Below are 19,642 nucleotides of genomic sequence, written 5' to 3' on the forward strand. Positions count from 1 at the left end.
AAGTTTAGCTTGTGGACATTCATCTCGTCAATTTACACCTGTAGATTTTTACAGAACCATAAAAAGGAATGTATCTTCAGAGATTATGACAAGATTATTATTCCAAGAATAACTGTTGTAGTTATTTTCTTATGAAATTTAATGAAAATTCCAACTATTATAAAACTAATGTATTTGTACTATATAGGCATTTTAAGGTGGAAAAAGCTGCAGCACTGTTTTGCTTGGCCAATAAGCTATAAACAAAGTTTTACGTCTAATTCAATGGCATTTCTCTGTCAGTAATACAATAACTTTGGACCACTGCACCCATCAATTCCAGAATTTGAGAAAATGTTCTAGATATCAGTGGGCACAAGTATATTGATATTAAGGCAGATCAGAACACCAGAAAAGCTTATTTCACAGGAAAATCAGGGCTCCCAGAGTGACCGATGTTGCAGGCAGAAGAATCTCTCTGCTGTCCCTGGTGGCTGTTTACACGTACCAGAGGCAGCATCTTAACTGGCTGCATAGGGACAGCCTGTAGTTTGGATCATCACAGAAATAAGAAAGCCATACAAGTAGCAGAGAGGACCTAGGTGGCTGGGGGTGGAAGTAGGAATCTAGGGGGCAATGGAGATGGGGAGGGAAAAGCAGGGATCCAGGGAAAAGTGGAAAATGGGAACAGTGGGGAGGGGTCTGTGTCAGCAACCTGGAAAAGGAGGAGTGGACATGAGTAGGGCCCTACCAAATTCATGGCCCATTTTGGTCAATTTCATGGTCATAGAACTTTTAAAATTGTAAATTTCATTATTTCAGATATTTAAATCCGAAATTTCATGGTGTTGTAATTGTAGAAATCCTGACCCCAAAGGAGGTTGTTGGGGGCGGGTGAGGGGAGTTGTCACAAGGTTATTTTAGGGGGATTGCGGTATTGCCACCCTTACTTCTGCGCTGCTTTCAGAGAGGAGTGGACAGAGAGTGGTGGCTGCCGGCCGGGAGCCCAGCTTTGAAGTCAGAGCCGCTGCCAGCAGCAGAACAGAAGTAAGGATGGCATGATATGGTATTGCCACCCTTAATTCTGCACTGCTTCCTTTAAGAGCTGGGCCCTCAGTCAGCAGCCGCCCCTCTCCAGCCGCCCAGCTCTGAAGGCAGCAGCATAGAAGTAAGGGTGGCAATACCACAATTCCCCTAAAATAACCTTCTAAAAGTACACAAAAGACCAGATTTCGGGTGAGTGTGTGGGGGGACGACCAGATTTCCATGGTGCGTTTTTCATGGTTGGGAATCTGGTAGCGCTATGGGGGAAAATACAGAAACCCTACATGAGGGGAAGGGAGGAGGCACACAGAGAATCCGGCATGGGGTAGACAATGCAAGACTTTGGTATGGGGGCAAACACTGAGACCCAGGCATGGGAGGAAAAGGGGGAATTGAGGTGCACATAGAGCCTCTGCCACAGGGGGAAGGATATGGACACACAAAGAGCCCCTAATATGGGGAGGGTGAATAGGGGTCAATGGCGGGGGGGAGGGGGGGGAGAAGAGAAGAGAACATGGCGTACACAGAGCACCTAGGCATATGGAAGACGGGATTTTGGGGACATTCAGAGCTTCCGGCATGAGGGTTAGGGAGTCCCTGAAAGGATTTTATCAACTGAGTATAAATGAATGGCAAAACTCTGTTAATATTCATTTCAATTAAAAGCTAAAAACAAAACACCACACTACACTATTTATAATTTTATTATGAAAAATCTAATAAAAACAGTGAGGAAAATGTGTTTACTGTACCCTGGTCCTGGGGCATCACAGGGCAATGGCTTGCGTTTCCTTGACTCATTGGTCAAGCTGTCCAAGGAGTTTTCTCCCAATCCACTCATCTTGCTTGAGCAACAGCTAACTGAGTTTACATGAGCAACTAAAGTGTTAAAAATAATATAAAAAAAGAATCAAACTGATGATGCTCTCTCAAGATATTTCAAACAATTAAAATAAATTGTTTTACAGTATTCTTTATCCATTTTACCGTGAGACTATCCAGATAAGTACTAAATCATAATTTATAGCAGCCTTGCAAAATTTTAGTCACCCCAGGATGCATGATATTTTTGGGACCAATGTGTAACATATTGCTTTAACTATCAGTTACCACTTACTGCTCTACATGATACAAGAACTTGGAGGATCAAAGCTTGAGGAACTCAAACAATATCATGTGGTTAAATTATTGCTAATGAAAAAATACTGTAGATTACTGCACATGTTCAGATGCAACATACTTTCTAAGCACTATATAACCAGAGCAGTATACACAATCCATATTTAAAAAAAAAAAAATCTCCTAGATCTGTACCACTTGCTGGAAAAATCTAGAATATAAAAACATATTGAGCAGAATTAACAGCTTCTTCTGCAACAGATACATAAAATATCACTGTCAAGATAGAAATGTTACCACAATTGTTACACACTCTGACTTTGGCCATTAAATCACCATCTTAGTTAATGAGTGTTTTCCAGGGAGCAATAAGGAAGTTACACTCAGTGCTAACTAAGAAGTGCCTTTAGATAAAAAGTAATTTTTGACTCATAAAATACTGGATCATTAAACAGCTATGCAAACCACAGGCACAGAACATGTTTTTTAAATATTCTCCAAAACAATTCTCATGTCTGTCAACAAATCACAAATTCTTGCAATCACATACTATAAAAATGTTTCCTTACCTGTACAGTAACTGTTGCTCCTCAAGATGTGTTGTGCACAAAGACATTTCACTGCGGGTGCTTGTGTGCCCAGAGCATTCGAGTTGGAGACATTTCTCTCCAGTACCACTAGGCAGTGCATGCTCTCCTCATGCTGTCAGCTGACAGCATAAAAAGGAGTGTGGTTGCTGCCTCCCTCTCCATTACTTTGCAGTGCTATATGTGATGTCTGAAGCAGCGGGAAAGGTGGGAGGGTCAGGGAATGTATATGTGCATAACACATCTCAAAAAACAAGACAGGTAAGTAAACTTTCCCCCCCTTCGAGTGATTGTGCACATATAGCCCTGGTCTATACTACGAGTTTAGGTCGAATTTAGCAGCGTTAGATCAATTTAACCCTGCACCCGTCCACACAACGAAGCCATTTTTGTCCAATTACTTGATATCTGTGCTCCTCCCCAATGAGGGGATTAGCACTGAAATAGACATCGCCAGGTCAAATTTGGGTTAGTGTGGACGCAGTTCGATCGTACTGGCCTCTGGGAGCTACCCCACAGTGCTCCATTGTGACCGTTCTGGACAGTGCTCTCAACTTGGATGCACTGCCCAGGTAGACAGGAAAAGCCCTGCAAACTTTTGAATTTCATTTCCTGTTTGGCCACCATGGCGTGACCATGCAGAGCTCATCAGCAGAGATGACCATGGAGTCCCAGAATTGCAAAAGAGCTCCAGCATGGACTGGATCTGATCACTGTATGGGGAGACGAAACCGTGCTATCAGAACTCCGTTCCACAAGACGAAATGCCAAAATATTTGAAAAAATCTCCAAGGGCATGAAGGACAGAGGCTATCACAGGGACCTGCAGCAGTGCCGTGTGAAACTTAAGGAGCTCAGGCAAGCCTACCAAAAAACTCAAGAGGCAAATGCCTGCTCAGGATCAGAGCCCCAGACATGCTGCTTCTATAATGAGCTGCATGCAATTCTAGGGGGTGCCCCTACAACTACCCCACACCTGTACATGGACTCCTGCAAGGGAGTCTCAAGCAACAGGGATGAGGATTTTGAGGACAAGAAAGATGATGAAGAGGGGGAATTTGAAGGTAGCGCACACCAGGCAAGCGTAGAAACCGTTCTCCCCAACAGCCAGGAACTGTTTATCACCCTCCCAACCTGGGCTCTCAGACCTTGAAGGCGGAGAAGGCACCTCTGGTGAGAGTGTACCTTTGTAAATATAATACACAGTTTAATTTGCCCTGAAGACTTGGGATGCATTCGCTGCCAGTACAGCTACTAGAAGAGTCTGTTAACATGTCTGGGGATGGAGCGGAAATCCTCCAGGGACAGCTCAATGAAGCTGTCCTGGAGGTACTCCCAAAGCCTTTGCAAAAGGTTTCTGGGGAGGGCAGCCTTATTGCGTCCTCCATGGTAGGACACTTTACCACGTCAGGCCAGTAGCACGTAGTCTAGAATCATTGCATAAGAAAGCATGGCAGTGTGTGGTCCCAGTGTTTGCTGGCATTCAAGCAACATCCGTTCTTTATCTCCCTGTGTTATCCTCAGGAGAGTGATATCATTCATGGTCACCTGGTTGAAATAGGGGAATTTTATTAAGGGGACATTCAGAGGTGGCCGTTCCAGCTGGGCTGTTTGCCTGTGGCTGAAAAGAAATCATCCCCGCTGTTAGCCACGCGGTGGGGGGAGGGGTGAAGCGATCATCCCAGAGAATTGGGTGTGTGTGTGTGTGGGGGGGGTGGTTAGTTGGGTTTGTGCTGCATGTTAACCCGAAAACATCAGCCCCTCCTTTTAAATGGCCAATGTGTCTTTTTCAGTTTTACTCTCCCTTTTTTTTCCTCCCGCAGCTGCAAATGTTTCAATGCTGCCACTAGCATCTCTGTCCCAGTAACTAGTGCAGATAAGGCAGCGAAAAAAAATGCACTTGCAATGAAATGTTCGCTGAGCTCATGCAGTCCAGCCAAACTGAAAGAGCCCAGCAGAATGTGTGGAGGCAGACAATGGCAGAGTCCAGGAAACCACAAAATGAACGCGAGGACAAGAGGGATGCGCGAGAGGACAGGTGGTGGGAGCAACAGGAGAGGTGGCGGGATCAAGAGGAAAGGTGGTGGCAGCATGATGAAAGGAGGCAGGATGCAATGCTGAGGCTACTGGAGGATCAAACTGATATGCTCCAGCATATGGTTGAGGTGCAGGAAAGGCACAGACCACCACTGCAGCCCCTGCATAACAAACTGCCTTCCTCCCCAAGTTCCATAGCCTCCTCACCCAGACGCCCAAGAACATGGGGGGCAGGGCGGGGGGGTCGCCTTCCGGGCACCCAACCACTCCACCCCAGAGGATTGCCAAAGCAACAGAAGGCTGGCATTCAATAAGTTCTGAAGTGCAGTGTGGCCTTGTCCTTCCCCCCCTCCCCTCATCCACCACCCCACCTGGTGCTTCCCTCCTCACCCACCCCTCCCGGGCTACCTTGGCAGTTATCCCCCTATTTGTGTGACAAATAAATAAAGAATGCATGAATTTGAAACAACAATGACTTGATTGCCTCTGCAAGCAGTGATCGAAGGGAGGTAGGGGAGGGCAGTTGGCTAACAGGGAAGTAGAGTGAACCAAGGGGGCAGGTTTTCATCAAGGAGAAACAAACAGAACTGTCACACCGTAGCCTGGTCAGCCACGAAACTGGTTTTCAAAGCTTCTCTGATGCGCAGCGTGCCCTGCTGTGCTCTTCTAACCGCCCTGGTGTCTGGCTGCGCATAATCAGTGGCCAGGAGATTTGCCTCAACCTCCCACCCCGCCATAAATGTCTCCCCCTTACTCTCACAGATATTGCAGAGCACAAAGCAAGCAGTAATAACAATGGGAATACTGGTTTTGCTGAGGTCTGAGTCAGTAAACTGAGCCAGCGCACTTTTAAACGTCCAAATGCACATTCTACCACCATTCTGCACTTGCTCAGCCTATAGCTGAACTGCTCCTTACTACTGTCCAGGCTGCCTGTGTATTGCTTCATAAGCCATGGCATTAAGGGGTAGGCTGGGACCCCAAGGATAACTATAGGCATTTCAACATCCCCAACGGTTATTTTCTGGTCTGGAAAGTAAGTCCCTTGCAGCAGCTGTACATACAGACCAGAGTTCCTGAAGATGCGAATGTCATGTACCTTTCCCGGCCATCCCACATCGATGCTGGTGAAACGTCCCTTGTGATCCACCAGTGCTTGCAGCACCATTGAAAAATACCCCTTTCGGTTTATGTACTGGCTTCCTTGGTGGTCCGGACCCAAGATATGCGTTCAGCCTATTGCACGCAGTTTGGGAATCCCATTTCAGCAAAGCCATCCACTATGACTTTCACGTTTCCCAGAGAGTCACTACCCTTGATAGCAGCAGCTCAGTGATTGCGTTGGCTACTTAGATCACAGCAGCCCCCACAGTAGATTTGTCCACTCCAAATTGATTCCCGACTGACCGGTAGCTGTCTGGCGTTGCAAGCTTCCAGAGGGCTATCGCCACTCGTTTCTGAACTGTGAGGGCTGCTCTCATCTTGGTATTCTTGCGCTTCAGGGCAGGGGAAAGCAAGTCAAAGTTCCATGAAAGTGCCCTTACGCATGCGAAATTTTCGCAGCCACTGGGAATCATCCCAGACCTGCAACACTATGCGGTCCCACCAGTCTGTGCTTGTTTCACGGGCCCAGAATCAGCGTTCCATGGCATGAGCCTGCCCCATTGCCACCAGGATGGCCAAACTGCTGAGGTCCATGCTTTGTGAGAAGTCTGTGTCCATGTCCTCATCACTCTCGTCACCACGCTGCCGTCGCCTCCTCGCCTGCTTTTGCAGGTTCTAGTTCTGCATATACTGCATGATAACACGTGAGGTGTTTACAATGCTCATAACTGCTGCAGTGATCTGAGCGGGCTCCATGCTTGCTGTGGTATGGTGTCTGCAGGAGAGCAGAGTTGCAGGGGAAGCGGTGGTTAGATGACCAGTTTTGCAGACCTACTGCACCGTCTGCTGCCAGGACACAACAGCTGACTGGGCTGCATGCTTGCCGTGGTATGGCGAGACAAGAGCAGCCGAGCAGAGTTACAGTGGAAGTGGCCCTGCGAGACCACCAGGAGAGCAGAGTGCCAACGGAAGCAGTGGATGATGACGATGGTTTGCAGACTTACTGCGCCGGCTGCTGAAAGCAGTATGGCGCCCACATGGAAAAAAGGCGCAAAAACGATTGTCTGCCGTTGCTTTCATGGAGGGAGGGGCGACTGATGACGTGTACCCAAAACCACCCGTGACAATGTTTTTGCCCCATCAGGCATTGGGAGCTTAACCCAGAACTCCAATGGGTGGCAGAGACTGCTGGAACTGTGGGATAGCTACCCACAGTGCAATGCTCCGAAAATCGATGCTAGCCTCGGTACTGTGGACACACTGACAACTTAATGTGCTTAGTGCAGCTGTTTTTCTTGGTGGAAGAGAGACTTAGCAAGATTGTAGCAGCGCTTACTGCGGTTAAAAATTCAGTGCGAAATTCACTGAGATGACACTGATAGAATTATGGGTCACTCATCATAGACTACAAAAAGCCTGGGGGTAGTCTAGAGTCATCCAGTTAGATTGCCAAAGCTCTACAAACATCCAAGGTCTGAAGTGTTTCTTCATCTTCAGAAGAATGGGGTTTTGGAAAAAACAAACAAAAAACCAAACAAACAGAAAATGAATATTTGATTCAGGTGGAAAACTGACACTACCTCAGGCATAAATTTAGGGTGTGGCCTAAAGGAAATCTTTTCTTTATGGAAAACTGTGAAAGGAGGATCACCCAAGAGAGCCTGAAGCTCTGAAAACCTCCTAGCACAAGTGATTGCCACCAGAAAAGCTGTTTTTGTAGACAATAACAATAGTGAGGAGGAAGCCATAGGGTCGAAGGTGGGCCCTAGGAGTTTGGAGACAACTCAATTGAGATCCCATACAGATGCAGGATCAGACAGGAGGGTAAACGTTGAGTAGATCTTACAAGAGTCTCAGAAAAAGAGAAGATGAGAGAAAGATGGAAAACCCATCTACTGGTGGATGCAGTGCAGAAAACAGAAGCCACATGACCCCTCTTGGAACTAACTGAAAGGCATGATGATTTCAGGTGCAACAGATTCCTCAGTGTGACACTACGCCCCATATTCTTCATAGAGATATTGCTGTGATATGAATATGGTCTAACTAAGATACGTTTTACGTATGGTGAGTGATGTGAGCTATCATTGGAAAAGTTATGATTTACTGAATATGATTATCCTATTTGTATGCATGTATCATTTCTGTATCTGAAGTTAGGAATATTGACTATGTATCGATTGCAAAAGTGCTTGCACCTGGGGAATGCCGATCAGATAGTAGGCAATCAGCCTGGATGGGTCATTAGACAAGATAATAGGACTTTGAAGTTACTAATCTCCCGCCTTCCTGAGAAGCTTCCTGGGATGCTGCTTTGACACTGCAAGGTCATGTGATCATGTCACCTGGTACTGGACCCCATCTTAAACCTGCTAGTATTTTTCCAAAAAAGGGGTGGAGACCAAACTGGGCAACGAAGGATTCCTGCCATATGTAAATCCTATTTAAGGCAGGGAAGTGAGTTAATCAGGCTTCTGTCTTCACTGAATCCCATCCCCGCCCAGGATGACTGCTGGAAAATTTAAGAAACAAGGACTAAGGGAGGGAGAAGAGCTGAGCCCAGGGCCAGAAAAGGTGTCTGGCCTGTGAAAGAAAGACAACATTTAGGGTGAGAAATTTACTACTTGTAACCAGTTTCTTTAGTGTACTGAGCTTAGTTTGCACGTGTGTTTTATTTGCTCAGTAATCTGCTTTGATCTGTTTGCTAACCCTTAAAATCACTTAAAATCTATCCTTTGTAGTTAATAAACTGGTTTTGTTTTCTTTAATCCAGTTTGTGCAATTCATAACCCGGGGGGGGGGGGGGGGGGGAAGGAAGCTGTGCATATCTTCCTCCACACTGAGGGATTTTCATGAGGTTACACTGTATAGATTTCTTTGCAGTGCAAGACAATACAATTTTGGCTTTACACTCCAGAGGGGGTGTGCACTTAAGTCCTGGGCAACTCCCGAGTGGAGTCTTCCCACGCAGAGCTGATTTTCAGTGTCAGTGTCTTTCTGCAGATGCGTGTGTCCCCACATGTGTGTGTGTGTGTGTGCGCGCGCGCGCGCACTGGAGGAGGCTTGAGGACCCTGGCTCAGCAAGATGGGGTGCTGGGACTTCCCTGTAGGAAGACCAGCCCTGACCTTTAGGTCTTGTAACAAAGATCAGCAAGATGATCTAAAGGATCTCAAAGGTGAGACAGGTTCCTCCCTTTCTGAGTCTGAAGAAGAAATGTAAGCTTCCTCAAAATAGGGAGAAGCAGTTCCTGTTGGGATTCTATGTGGCCTGGGTTTTTGGAGACATTAGGATCCAAAGGAAGTGAGGGTTACGGTGTGCAGAAAGCCAGCGAAGTGATTAGTGCTGGCATAATTGGTAAGAAAGATGACTAACAGAGATGAAACAGAAGGTGCATTGACAGTGCTGGTGGAACCAAAACACACTGAACCTACTGAAGGGAGGAGGAGGAGGATTCAGCATGGGTGAAGACGCTCGTTTCAACAGCGCCAAAGGAGCCAGAGTCGATGGTGCTGCCTCAGAGGGGACTGATGAGCGCTTAGATTTGTGAAGCCTTGAACCAATATTAGAGGATTTACCAGAAGATTTTCTGGGAGAAGTCCGAGACATAGTGATCTTGTCTGGGTCAGAATGCTTGGAAAAAACTTTTAAGCTGACAGAGAAGATGAAGCGTGACATTTGCTTGTACTTCAAATCAGAAGCAGTGTGTGTGGCGGACTTCTGGTTGATTTTGAGATCAGGGCCTGGCTCTAATGCAGGTTCCACTGCCTCTTTCATGAGATGAAAGTCCTGATGGGGAAGGAAATACAAATAGGATATTTGTCTCTCGCACAGCCCTCACCCAGAAAAATCAAAGAAGTATCGAGTCCCAGCTCAGGAGTAAAGCATTGTTCTAGGAGACTGGACTGAGACCTCCTCGGGAGCAGAACAGCTGACATTTCTTGTTTTCTCTCATGACTAACAGGTTAATTGTCAGAATGCCCCAAACTGCAAAGATGAGCCATAGGATGCTGGGATTCAGAGATCACTCATATGTCAGGGAGAAATTCCTGCTGAGGTGACCTGCCAGGTTGTTGTGGGTCCCAGATAAGCGATCGGCCATGCGGGGAATGTTTTCCTGAATGCAACCTGATTGCCTCCCAACAAAGCACACTGGCATATGCTCCTACATGTCTGTTCATATACTATATCATGGTGGTATTATCAGTGTGTATGAGAACCCCTGAGCCCCTGATGTGACTCTGAACGGCCTGAGAGGCACTGTAGATGGCATGACACTTCAGGACTTTAATATGAAGAGAAACTTCTCGTTCTGACCACAGGCCTTGAACTTGCAGCAAGTCCAGATGTACTTCCCAACCTATTAAGGAGGCAACAGTGACTACAGTCCTGGTTGGTGAAGGCCAATCACACATCTGAAGAGGACGCAGGCATCATCTGGTATACTGAATTACCTGTGTGCATGCAGCCATATGGCCTAGCAACCTCAGGCATACTCAGGCTGTGGTTGAGACTACAGCTCCAGACATAGGTGGTGGATTGCCTGGAATCACTTAGTCTGTAAAAATGCTCTTGAATTTGTGAAGTCTATCAGGGCCCCAATGAACTCAATTCTTTGAGTTGGAACCCAGTGTTGACTTTCCACTGGTTAGGATGAAACTTAGACAATTGAGCAGGTGTAGCGTGAAAGGAATGAGAGAGAAGACTTGCACTGTGGAGTTGGCCCTCAGTAACCAATCACCCTGATATGGGAAGATATGAATTCCCTTCTTCCTGAGGTATTCTGTTACCACAATCATACACTTGCTAAGAACCCGGTGGGACAGAAGATAGGCCAAAAGGCAGCTCAGTGTACTAGTAGTGCTGGCCAGCCATGATAAATTTAATGAGAAGTGTCCCTGAAAAGGGATGGGGCACAGAAGTGGGGAGAAGGGACAGAGAGGAACTTTATGGCATAATCCAATCTGATGGCGCTTAGGATTATAATCGAGACCCAAACATTGTAAAAGTGGGCCAGCCTATACCTGAACATGGAGGACAGAGGAGAGGTTACTACTGAATCGCTGTCCTGGACACAAGAGTCAAAATGGGCGCTTGGCTAAGGGTGGCCAGCTGGTTAAATCCAGAATCAGAGGACCTTCTCCTTTGGGATCTGTGGCTCTTTCTGGAGTATTCTGGCTGTCACATAGGATGGGAGGATTGTCTGAAAGAATGCTGTGAATGGTATTGCTGTTGTGGCTGCTGACTGCTAGAGTGGCATCTATTTATGGCCAGAGCATATACTCCCAAAGCATACAAAGTAGCTCAGGAGTCTTTAAAAGAATGCAAGGTCTTATCAGTATTTTCTGAAAACAAAACCCAGCCATCAAACCTGAAGTCCTCAGTAGTCTGCTGCATATTGGGCGCAATGCCCAAATTCTGCAGCTATGCACTCCTCATGGTCACAGCCAATACCATAATTCTGGTCACAGGTTCTGCCACATGCAGAGCTGACTGCAATGAGGTCTTGGCTATCATATGGCCTTCCAAAATGAATGCCATAAACTCTTCCCTAGAGGGTTCTGGCATCCTATCTGCGAATTTAGACATGGCCTATCAATTGACAGTCATATTGAGAGCAACATCTGCTAGTTCGTTAGCAAGGCATATTTGCAGGGAAGAGGAGGTATAAATCTTCCTCCCCATTTAGACCATTCTTTTGGATTCTTTGTCCTTTGGGGTGGATTTATATCTGCCCTTTTCAGCATTTGGTTTTGCTGTAGTCACTTCCAGGGAGTTCGGGGGCTGGGTGTGAGTAGAAACCCTCCAACCCTTGCCTGGGAATGAAGTATAATTTCTCCCAATGCTTTGGTGTAGGGGACAATGACATTTGGGTATTCTACAGGGCTTTTGCAGGCTCCAGGAGAGCCTCATTTATCAGGAGAGTTAATCCCCCTGGAGCTGATGGTTGGAGAATATCCAGCAGTGTGTGTGTATTTTCCTGCAGGAATTCCTCCTGGTAGTTGCCATATGTCTCAAGAGGTCCTGATGCACCTTAAAGTACTTGGGCACTGAGGGAGAGGAAGATTTGGGCACAGTATAGTCACCAGGGTGGACAAAGTGGCGTTTTGCACCACATGGTCGACTGGGAAAAAACCCATAAGTCCAAGAGGAAGGGACTCAGTGATTACTTGCAGTTGACATGGTGTGGGAGTGGGGGGGGTCATCGTTGGGACCAGTGATCTTACTCTAGAGTGGGTCGAGAAGCAGGACGTCAGGGACAGAGAAGCATCCCAGGGATTCCAAGGAGGCCACAGGGTATATGGATAAAGCAAGAGTAGCCAGTAGGCACAGGGCCAAGAGCCCTTGTCCCAACTGTGGGACAGATGCCAATTTCAGCACCAAGAGTGATCCGAGGATCTGGTGCTTATCGGACCAGAACGATGATCCTGACCTGGATCTTGAGGAAAACCAAAGTTCTCTGGTGACAAAGAGAGTCAGCCCTGATGGGGCAAACAACTACTTAGACTTCTCTGAACCTCAATAAGGGGGCGGCATTAGTGCCAAAGAGAAGTGGGGAGTTGCACAAGAGGCACTGAATGAGACACACTCCCACCCAGTACCAGGAGAGGCATCAGCACCGAGGCTGGTACCAAACTCTATGATGGATCTGTCACCAAAACAATGCCTGTGCTCAAGTATGCACCAGGACTGAGGGGGTTTTCAGTGCCAGGTCTAGCCTCAGCTCCATAGTCTGCAGACCAGGTGGTGTGAGCTGCAGTGCTGACGGAGCCATTGGCTTTGCAACATGGTCAGAAGGTGCCAATGGCACAACAGAGGATGAGTCAGTAGAAGGCATAGGCATAGCACCAGAGAACTCCTGAAGAAACAGATAGTCCAGGATAGAGAGAAAAAGCAGGTCTGATGCTGCCTCATATGCCATCAGCATGGATACGGTTGATGCTGGTGCCGACATCACAGGTACTGGACTCAGGAGACACCAGAGTTGACAATACGGGTCCTCATTGCTCTCGGCGTGGTACCGAGGAGCAGTTGGACAGACCTGCTCCATCCTGCATGCCGGATGAAGAATGGTGCCAGTCAGCACTCCTCCTAGAAGAGGAAGAGGAGTCTCCCCAAGCCCTGGAATGGTCCTGACTCATTTTATGGGACCTCTTCTTCATCTCACTAGAGGAGGGTGAACAACTCCTCTTCCTCTTGGGGGAAACATCAGAGTCCAAGCACAGGGTGGCATCACTTGTGGATCCGAAGACAACTGCTGATCAGAGGGCTTAGGTGCCAAAACAGGCCTCAAGGCCTGCTCCAGAAGGTACTGCTTCAACCCCAAGTCTCTTCCCACCTGAGTCCTCTTGGGGAACGACTTGTACATGGAGCACCTATCCTTAATGTGTCCCTCACCAAGACACAAGTAGCATCTTGTGTGGGGATTGCTGTTGGGGATAGCCACCATACATGACAGACAATGCTTGAACTCTGGTGAAGGCATCACACAGGGCATCCAGTCACTCTACTACTACCACAAACTAAACCTACTATTATGATATACAAGAAAAGTTCTCAGAAAACAGAGAGAAAGTGTGAGGTGAAGATGCCACACAGAGCTCTGACTCTAGCCACAGGCGGTGAAAAGGAACTCAGGGGGTTAGGGTGGCGCTGCCCTTCTATGGCCCAGGGAGGAGCTATGGTCGTAGGGCATGAGTGGTACCCCTATGGGTACTTCAAGGCAAAGTTCTCCGGCTCTGGTGCACGCACACACCCGCCCACATGGAATACACAGCTGCATCTACTCAAAGAACTAAATTAAGTTACTACCACTAAATAATAACTATATATGAACTATAAAGTTCTGAAATCGGGCTATCTGAAGCAAATGCTACAGGGAGCTCCAACTCTCACCACAGGCAATGAGAATGAACTGAGAGGGAGGCAACCACCACATCCCTTTTATGCCTTTGATTGACAGCACTGGGGCACATGCACCACCTATTGATACTGCAAGCAAAAGTCTCTAACTCAAGTGCACTGGGCACACAAACACCAGCAGTGGAATGTATATAAGCACAGTGACTTGAAGGAGAATTAGCATATACCATGAAAGTGAGTGTTTAACTGTTAATTGTCTATCCTCCAACAATAATAGGTTTCTATGCATCCTTTGGGTCCTCTCACATTTCTGTTCTGCAAAGGAAACTTTTAGATGGAAAGTGTCACATGGCGGGAGGAGAAGCATTAGGGTAAGGAGTTTAGTATAACTTCTGGTGATTTAATGGAAATGGCACAGTAAAATTTGTGTATCTCTTTCAAATTTTACCCGATAGTGTCAGATCTCTGAATCAATTATTTTATTCAAGTATCAATACAGGACAAACTATTAAAGCCAATATTTCATGTTATATCTGGTATCCTGCTTCTAGCCTCGAGGGCAAATAAAACATCTACCTCAACATGTCAAGACTTATTCCTTTCTTTGGACTGGCTTTACTTTCTGGCATATTTCTCTTCCAGCAAAGGTCAAACCAAAGTCTGCTTAAAGAAATGGAGTCATTTCACTAACTCTTGCAAGACAGTTTGGATCTGTGCAGTTTTATGCGCCTCAAATCAATACATTTATCTGATTTAAAGCTTGTATTACTGAAATTGCACCTATAGCATAATGAACTGTGTTCGCTATTGAGTTCCCAGTCCAACATCATCTATTATATCAGAATAAAGTCAGTAAATATTGTAGTTCATGGCCATATTATTTAGCCAAAACATTCTCATTGTATAGGCACTATTTGCATTGCACAAGATATGACAAGAAATTACATTACTACCAACATACACAGAAGAATGGTAAGGTTTACACGCAGAAGGATGAAAATGTTAAAGAGCACATATATCAGAAACACAAACCACTAAGGACATGTCTACAAAGCCCAGGGAAGCCTGGGTCGACAGACTAAGGCTAGTGGGGCTTGGGCTACCACTCTAAAAAATAGACAGCGCTTTGAAGTTACAGCTCAGGCTCAGAATCCTCCCACACCCCGGCTTCAGAATCTGAGCCACAACTTCACAGTGCCATCTACACAGCTATTTTTAAAGCACTAACATGAGCCCCGCTACAGTTAAAACTTCTGCGTACTCTAAGAACCCACATTTTGTTCTTTAATCTTATTTGTTTTGACTATGTTCTTCAAGGACAGGAACCATGAATGAAAATTTGCATTTTACTTCAATGGATCAGGATTTCACCCCATGTCTTTATTTGTTATAGAACTGAAAATTACTTACTGGTAATGCTGTTTCTTGGGGCTTGTCTTCACTACTGGGGAGATTGATGCTGCTGCAATCGATGCAGTGGGTGTCTATTTAGCAGGTCTAGTGAAGACCCACTAACTTGATGGCAGAGTGCTCTCCGGTCAACCCCAGTACTCCAGCTCCCTGAGAAGATTAAGGCCTGTCGACCAGAGAGAGTCTCCCGTCCACGCAGCACAGTGAAGACACCAGGGTAGGTCGACCTAAGCTATGCTGACTCCAGTTACATTAGTCACATAGCTGGAGTAGCGTAACTTAGGTCGACTTACCCCGGCAGTGAAGGCAAGCCCTTGTAGTCCTCCCTTTTTCCATCCTGTCCAGAAACAGTCATTACAGTCAGCATTATGGCTCCATCTCAAAGCACCAAAGAGGTAAAAGATCTCTCAATCAATGCCAGAATATAAGTCAATTTTCCCATTTCATTTCCAGTGAGAGACTTTCAGAGCAAAGGAATAAAGGAGATCAAAGGAAAAAAAAAATCAAATGACACTTCCTGAGGGGGACCTAGGAGGGACGTAGGATCGGAGAAGTGAAAACTACAAAAAACAGAAAGACCATTAAGTAATTGTCCTTTGCTGTATGTCCCAAATTTTCCGTTGCTGTATGGCCAACAACTGTCAGCAGTCAAGGACAAATTAAAATGGTAATGCAGAAAAAGCTGTGAAGCAATAACTAGGTCCATATGAATTTAAAGAAGGTGATGCTTCCACTCTCTGAGCCCAGGAAGTTTCCATGTCTCTTCCAAAATGGAACTTTATATGCAGCAATTTGGCTTGTTCTGAGGTTAATAGAGTACATCCTTAAACTAACAACATGCCACTGTAACCTTGATGATCTAACGTCTCTTGTTATAACCTTCAAAACTGACAAACGTAGCTTTTTAAAGCTATGAATTGAAGGTAGGTAAACATTTCAGAACTCAATGTTACTTCTGCGGCAACAAAGATCTGGACACAACTTGGGCAAAACACCTTTGTGAAATTCCAAGAATGCTGAACAAAGATGGATTACATATTCACCTCTTTCTTTTTCAAAGAGGGGAAGTAAAGTGTGTTAAAACTGAGAAAAGGAGTGAGACATCAACCATACCCTGCTATGTGTGACACAAACAGTAACCTCCTTGGAAAAAACTTTGGTTACACATCTGCACTGCTCTGTCCAAATGCTGCTAAAACCAAAAGTGTTCTAGGTTGAAGGACAGGATTGTAGCTGAGAGAGGAGATCCAGTCCAATAGAAATGTGGCACAGTTAGGCTCATTATGTACTAGAGTCAAGGAGGGCAGGCCCACTTCAGGTCAGAAAGGTTGTCTCCAAGTCTATCCTTTTTTCAGGATTTTCCAAATTAGGGGTGGGGTGGGAAGCAAAACTTCAGTTCTCTGTCCCAGTGCTACAAGAATGCATGTTACAAGAATTGGTGTCAAAGAATCAGGAGCAGAAACAGGATAGTTATGCCAACTGGCTGGACGCAAACTATTCCATCTATCAAATCACAGAGCCCAGATGCTGGCAAATCTCCTGGGGAAAAAATGGGTCTGAAGACTCCATTTGCCAAGAACCACTATTTGTGTTGAGCCAATCCACCAGCAGTCCAGTTTTCACACAAGTGCAAGCCACTGATATAAAGGTTTCCAGGGCTGAAGGATCAAAGCTGCAGGAGGTTTATGGTATGGCTGCAAAGTCAACACTGTTGGAAATGAAGGGGGACAGAGACCTGGGAGAGACTAGCTGTGAAGTCCCTGCAGCTAGGGATTTCTCCTTGATACCCTTCCTCTCCCTTTTCACACACCATGCCCTACCCCTGACATCATCCACACTTCTTATTTTCTTGCAACTGGATTTCTTCTTAAGATTTAGGAGATGAAAGAGAAAAGATAAAATGGGAACCAAGAACTGAGTCATCATGAGACTACACTAAATGCTTCCGGGACAAGAGACCAAAAAAAAAAAAGTGGGTGGATTGCTTCTGATGTACTAACCTTGACTGACTTGTCTTTTGCTTTTTGCTTCTGGGAAACCACAACACTGTCTGTTCTTGCTCTTGCTAGCTAAATTGAGAGGACAGGGATACATAACAAAATTATTGTGTGGAGCAGTTGCTATTATGTTAGGATGTTGGTTGTGGATGGAGAGTTCAAAAGGTCATTCTTCACACAGCAAGGCAGATCTCTAATGATTGCTGCTCAGAACAGAGAACTACCTGGCTCAAACCAGGAGCAGGCTCTGGATTGCTGTGAACTCACTGTAAAGTTAAAAAATATATACATCTGTTTACACACACACTCTCCATGTGTTAATATGAACACTACCACACTGTTTAACACACTTATAAAATATTATAGTAAAGTAATATTTACAAACACCACCACCAATTGATGCATTAGTTTTGACCGGAAAGGGATTACTTCAAAACTAGATAGCAGATTAGTACAGTATTTAAAAAAATTAAAGGGCAGTGAAAAAAGATCAATACAAATGTAGTATAGCTCAAAATAAAACTATTCTCAAAAGATGGCTACATTTGTATGTTTAGACAAAGACTCCACTGACAATAAGCCAGGAAACATTTATGCTCCAAATTCTGATTCAAAATACAGTAACTCCTCACTTAAAGTGGCCTCAGGAGCCTCCTGCTTGCTGTGGGGGGAGGGGAGGGCACGACAGGGCTCAAGGAGGGAGCTTGCAGGCAGCAGCTGCTGATTCAACTTCCTGATTTAAAAAGGCAGTGTACTTAGAGTGGGGTCAGAATACTTAAAGGGGCAATGCGCATCTCTCTCTCTCAAACACAGGGTGTGTGTCTGTCTGCCATGCTGTCTCCCCTCCCTCCATTTGTGCTGCCTTGTACAGTATGAGGCTACATTAACAACAATGTGTTAACCCTTGAGGGCTCAGCTGAGTTCTAGTTCATCATTTAGCAGTAAGGGATTCCCTGGGAAATATCCCACCCTCTTCCACGCTCCAACTTCATCACCTCAACCAAGCTTCACAATCATCATTGCTGTGTACAGTATTAAATTATTTGTTTAAAACTTATACTGTGTATAAGTGTATAATATACTCTTTCGTATAAAAAAAATTTCCCTGGAACCTAACCCCCCACTATTTACATTAATTCCTATGGGGAAACTGGATTCGCTTAATATTGTTTCGCTTAAAGTCGCATTTTTCAGGAACATAATTACAACGTTAAGCGAGGAGTTACTGTAGTTTGTAACTACCTATTTGACATATCATGTCAAATTAGTGGAGGCAAATCCCAATGTTTGATGACTGTGGAAAAGCAAACATGAGGAACGTCATCCTTTTTGAAACCAGATGTTCGTTTATGGTACATTTATAAAATATAGTACATTTAAAACAGTGACAACTTATATGTGCCCAAGAAAAACAAATGATGAGTTGTCCAATTGCCACTAGATGGCAGAATATCATCAAGTACCTGCATGAGTAGTATTTACTTCAGCTAAATTGCAGATTAAAAAAAATGTTAGGAAGTTAGTTCGGCTCATCTGAATAAACAAGAAGCTTCAAATTTTAAAAAGTAATTTATGTAAACAGTATGATCATGCAAAAATCTAGGATTAGAGTTATCCGAAGGTTACACTCAACACTCACACTCATAAAGTCATAGGTCTATAATCCACATAGCTATGAAAGAATCAAGTGTCGTTGAGCAGGTGACACATATACACACTAGGTTTGGTGCTGTTCTCCCAGCAACTGCATTCCAAGGCAGAAACATACCGCTGCAATGCTAGAAGCTGCTATGGAAAGAGAGAGGAAGTGCTTAAAATAAGATAAAGGGTTGAGGATAGCTCAGGAAGGGTGTGGCACAACAAACATGTCAGAAGCACAGTGCACATTTCTTAATTTAAAAGAAGCTACCAAAACAGTTTAAAATATTTTAAATTGCTGAACATAGCCTGGATATAAAATGTTAAATTTCAGTGTGATGCAGTTTAGAAGTTGACATGCTAACAGGATTGAATTTAGCAATTTAGAATTTATACTAGAAATATCATTTGATTTCAGTATTACTTAAAGTAGCATATACCCATGTTGCTAAAAATGAAAGCTAGTAATTTAATTAAATAGAAAAATATACAGACTTTATATGTTATCTGAAAAACCTAAAGAGGAAAGAATTAGAGTATGTAACACTATGTCTATTCAGGTAGTTTTAAAAAGGGAGGATTTTTTCTTAAGCTACAATGCTTGGGTTATTGGGGGGAGGAACAAAGAAGAGCAGAGAATTGTTTAAGCAGAGCTCCCCACCTCTTTATTATAGCATATCTATCACTTATTTGGGGGCCATAAAGGTTGTGGCAACTTCTCCAGACGTAAGCCTGAAACATCGCCTGTGTATGACTTTTTCTTTCCCTACCAATATTACCATCACCCCTAAGGAGGCTTGGAAAAACATGTAATGCCTAAGAAGGCTTTGCAGTTTCTTAACCAAGCAAGCCCACAGAGGCTGTAT

The 19,642-nt window shown here is 44.9% G+C and overlaps 1 protein-coding gene across 4 annotated transcripts in view; it reads right to left on the reverse strand.

Moving 5' to 3' along the window:
* NCOA3 (nuclear receptor coactivator 3) overlaps positions 1 to 19,642 on the reverse strand; it is a 165,605-nt gene that overhangs the window by 36,594 nt on the left and 109,369 nt on the right. For 2 of the 4 annotated variants that reach the window (XM_074970043.1, XM_074970044.1), the window contains exons 1-2: positions 17,142 to 17,270; positions 1,776 to 1,902 (exon numbers count right to left, since the gene is read on the reverse strand). In XM_074970043.1, the coding sequence (XP_074826144.1) occupies positions 1,776 to 1,902; positions 17,142 to 17,235 (221 nt within the window). In that variant the 5' untranslated portion in view covers positions 17,236 to 17,270. Of the gene's footprint in view, positions 1 to 1,775; positions 1,903 to 17,141; positions 17,271 to 19,642 lie in introns of those variants that run through there. The other 2 variants (XM_074970045.1, XM_074970046.1) reach the window with 1 other exon arrangement.

The sequence above is a fragment of the Natator depressus genome, chromosome 13 (assembly GCF_965152275.1).
Source record: "Natator depressus isolate rNatDep1 chromosome 13, rNatDep2.hap1, whole genome shotgun sequence".
Lineage (NCBI taxonomy): Eukaryota > Metazoa > Chordata > Testudines > Cheloniidae > Natator > Natator depressus.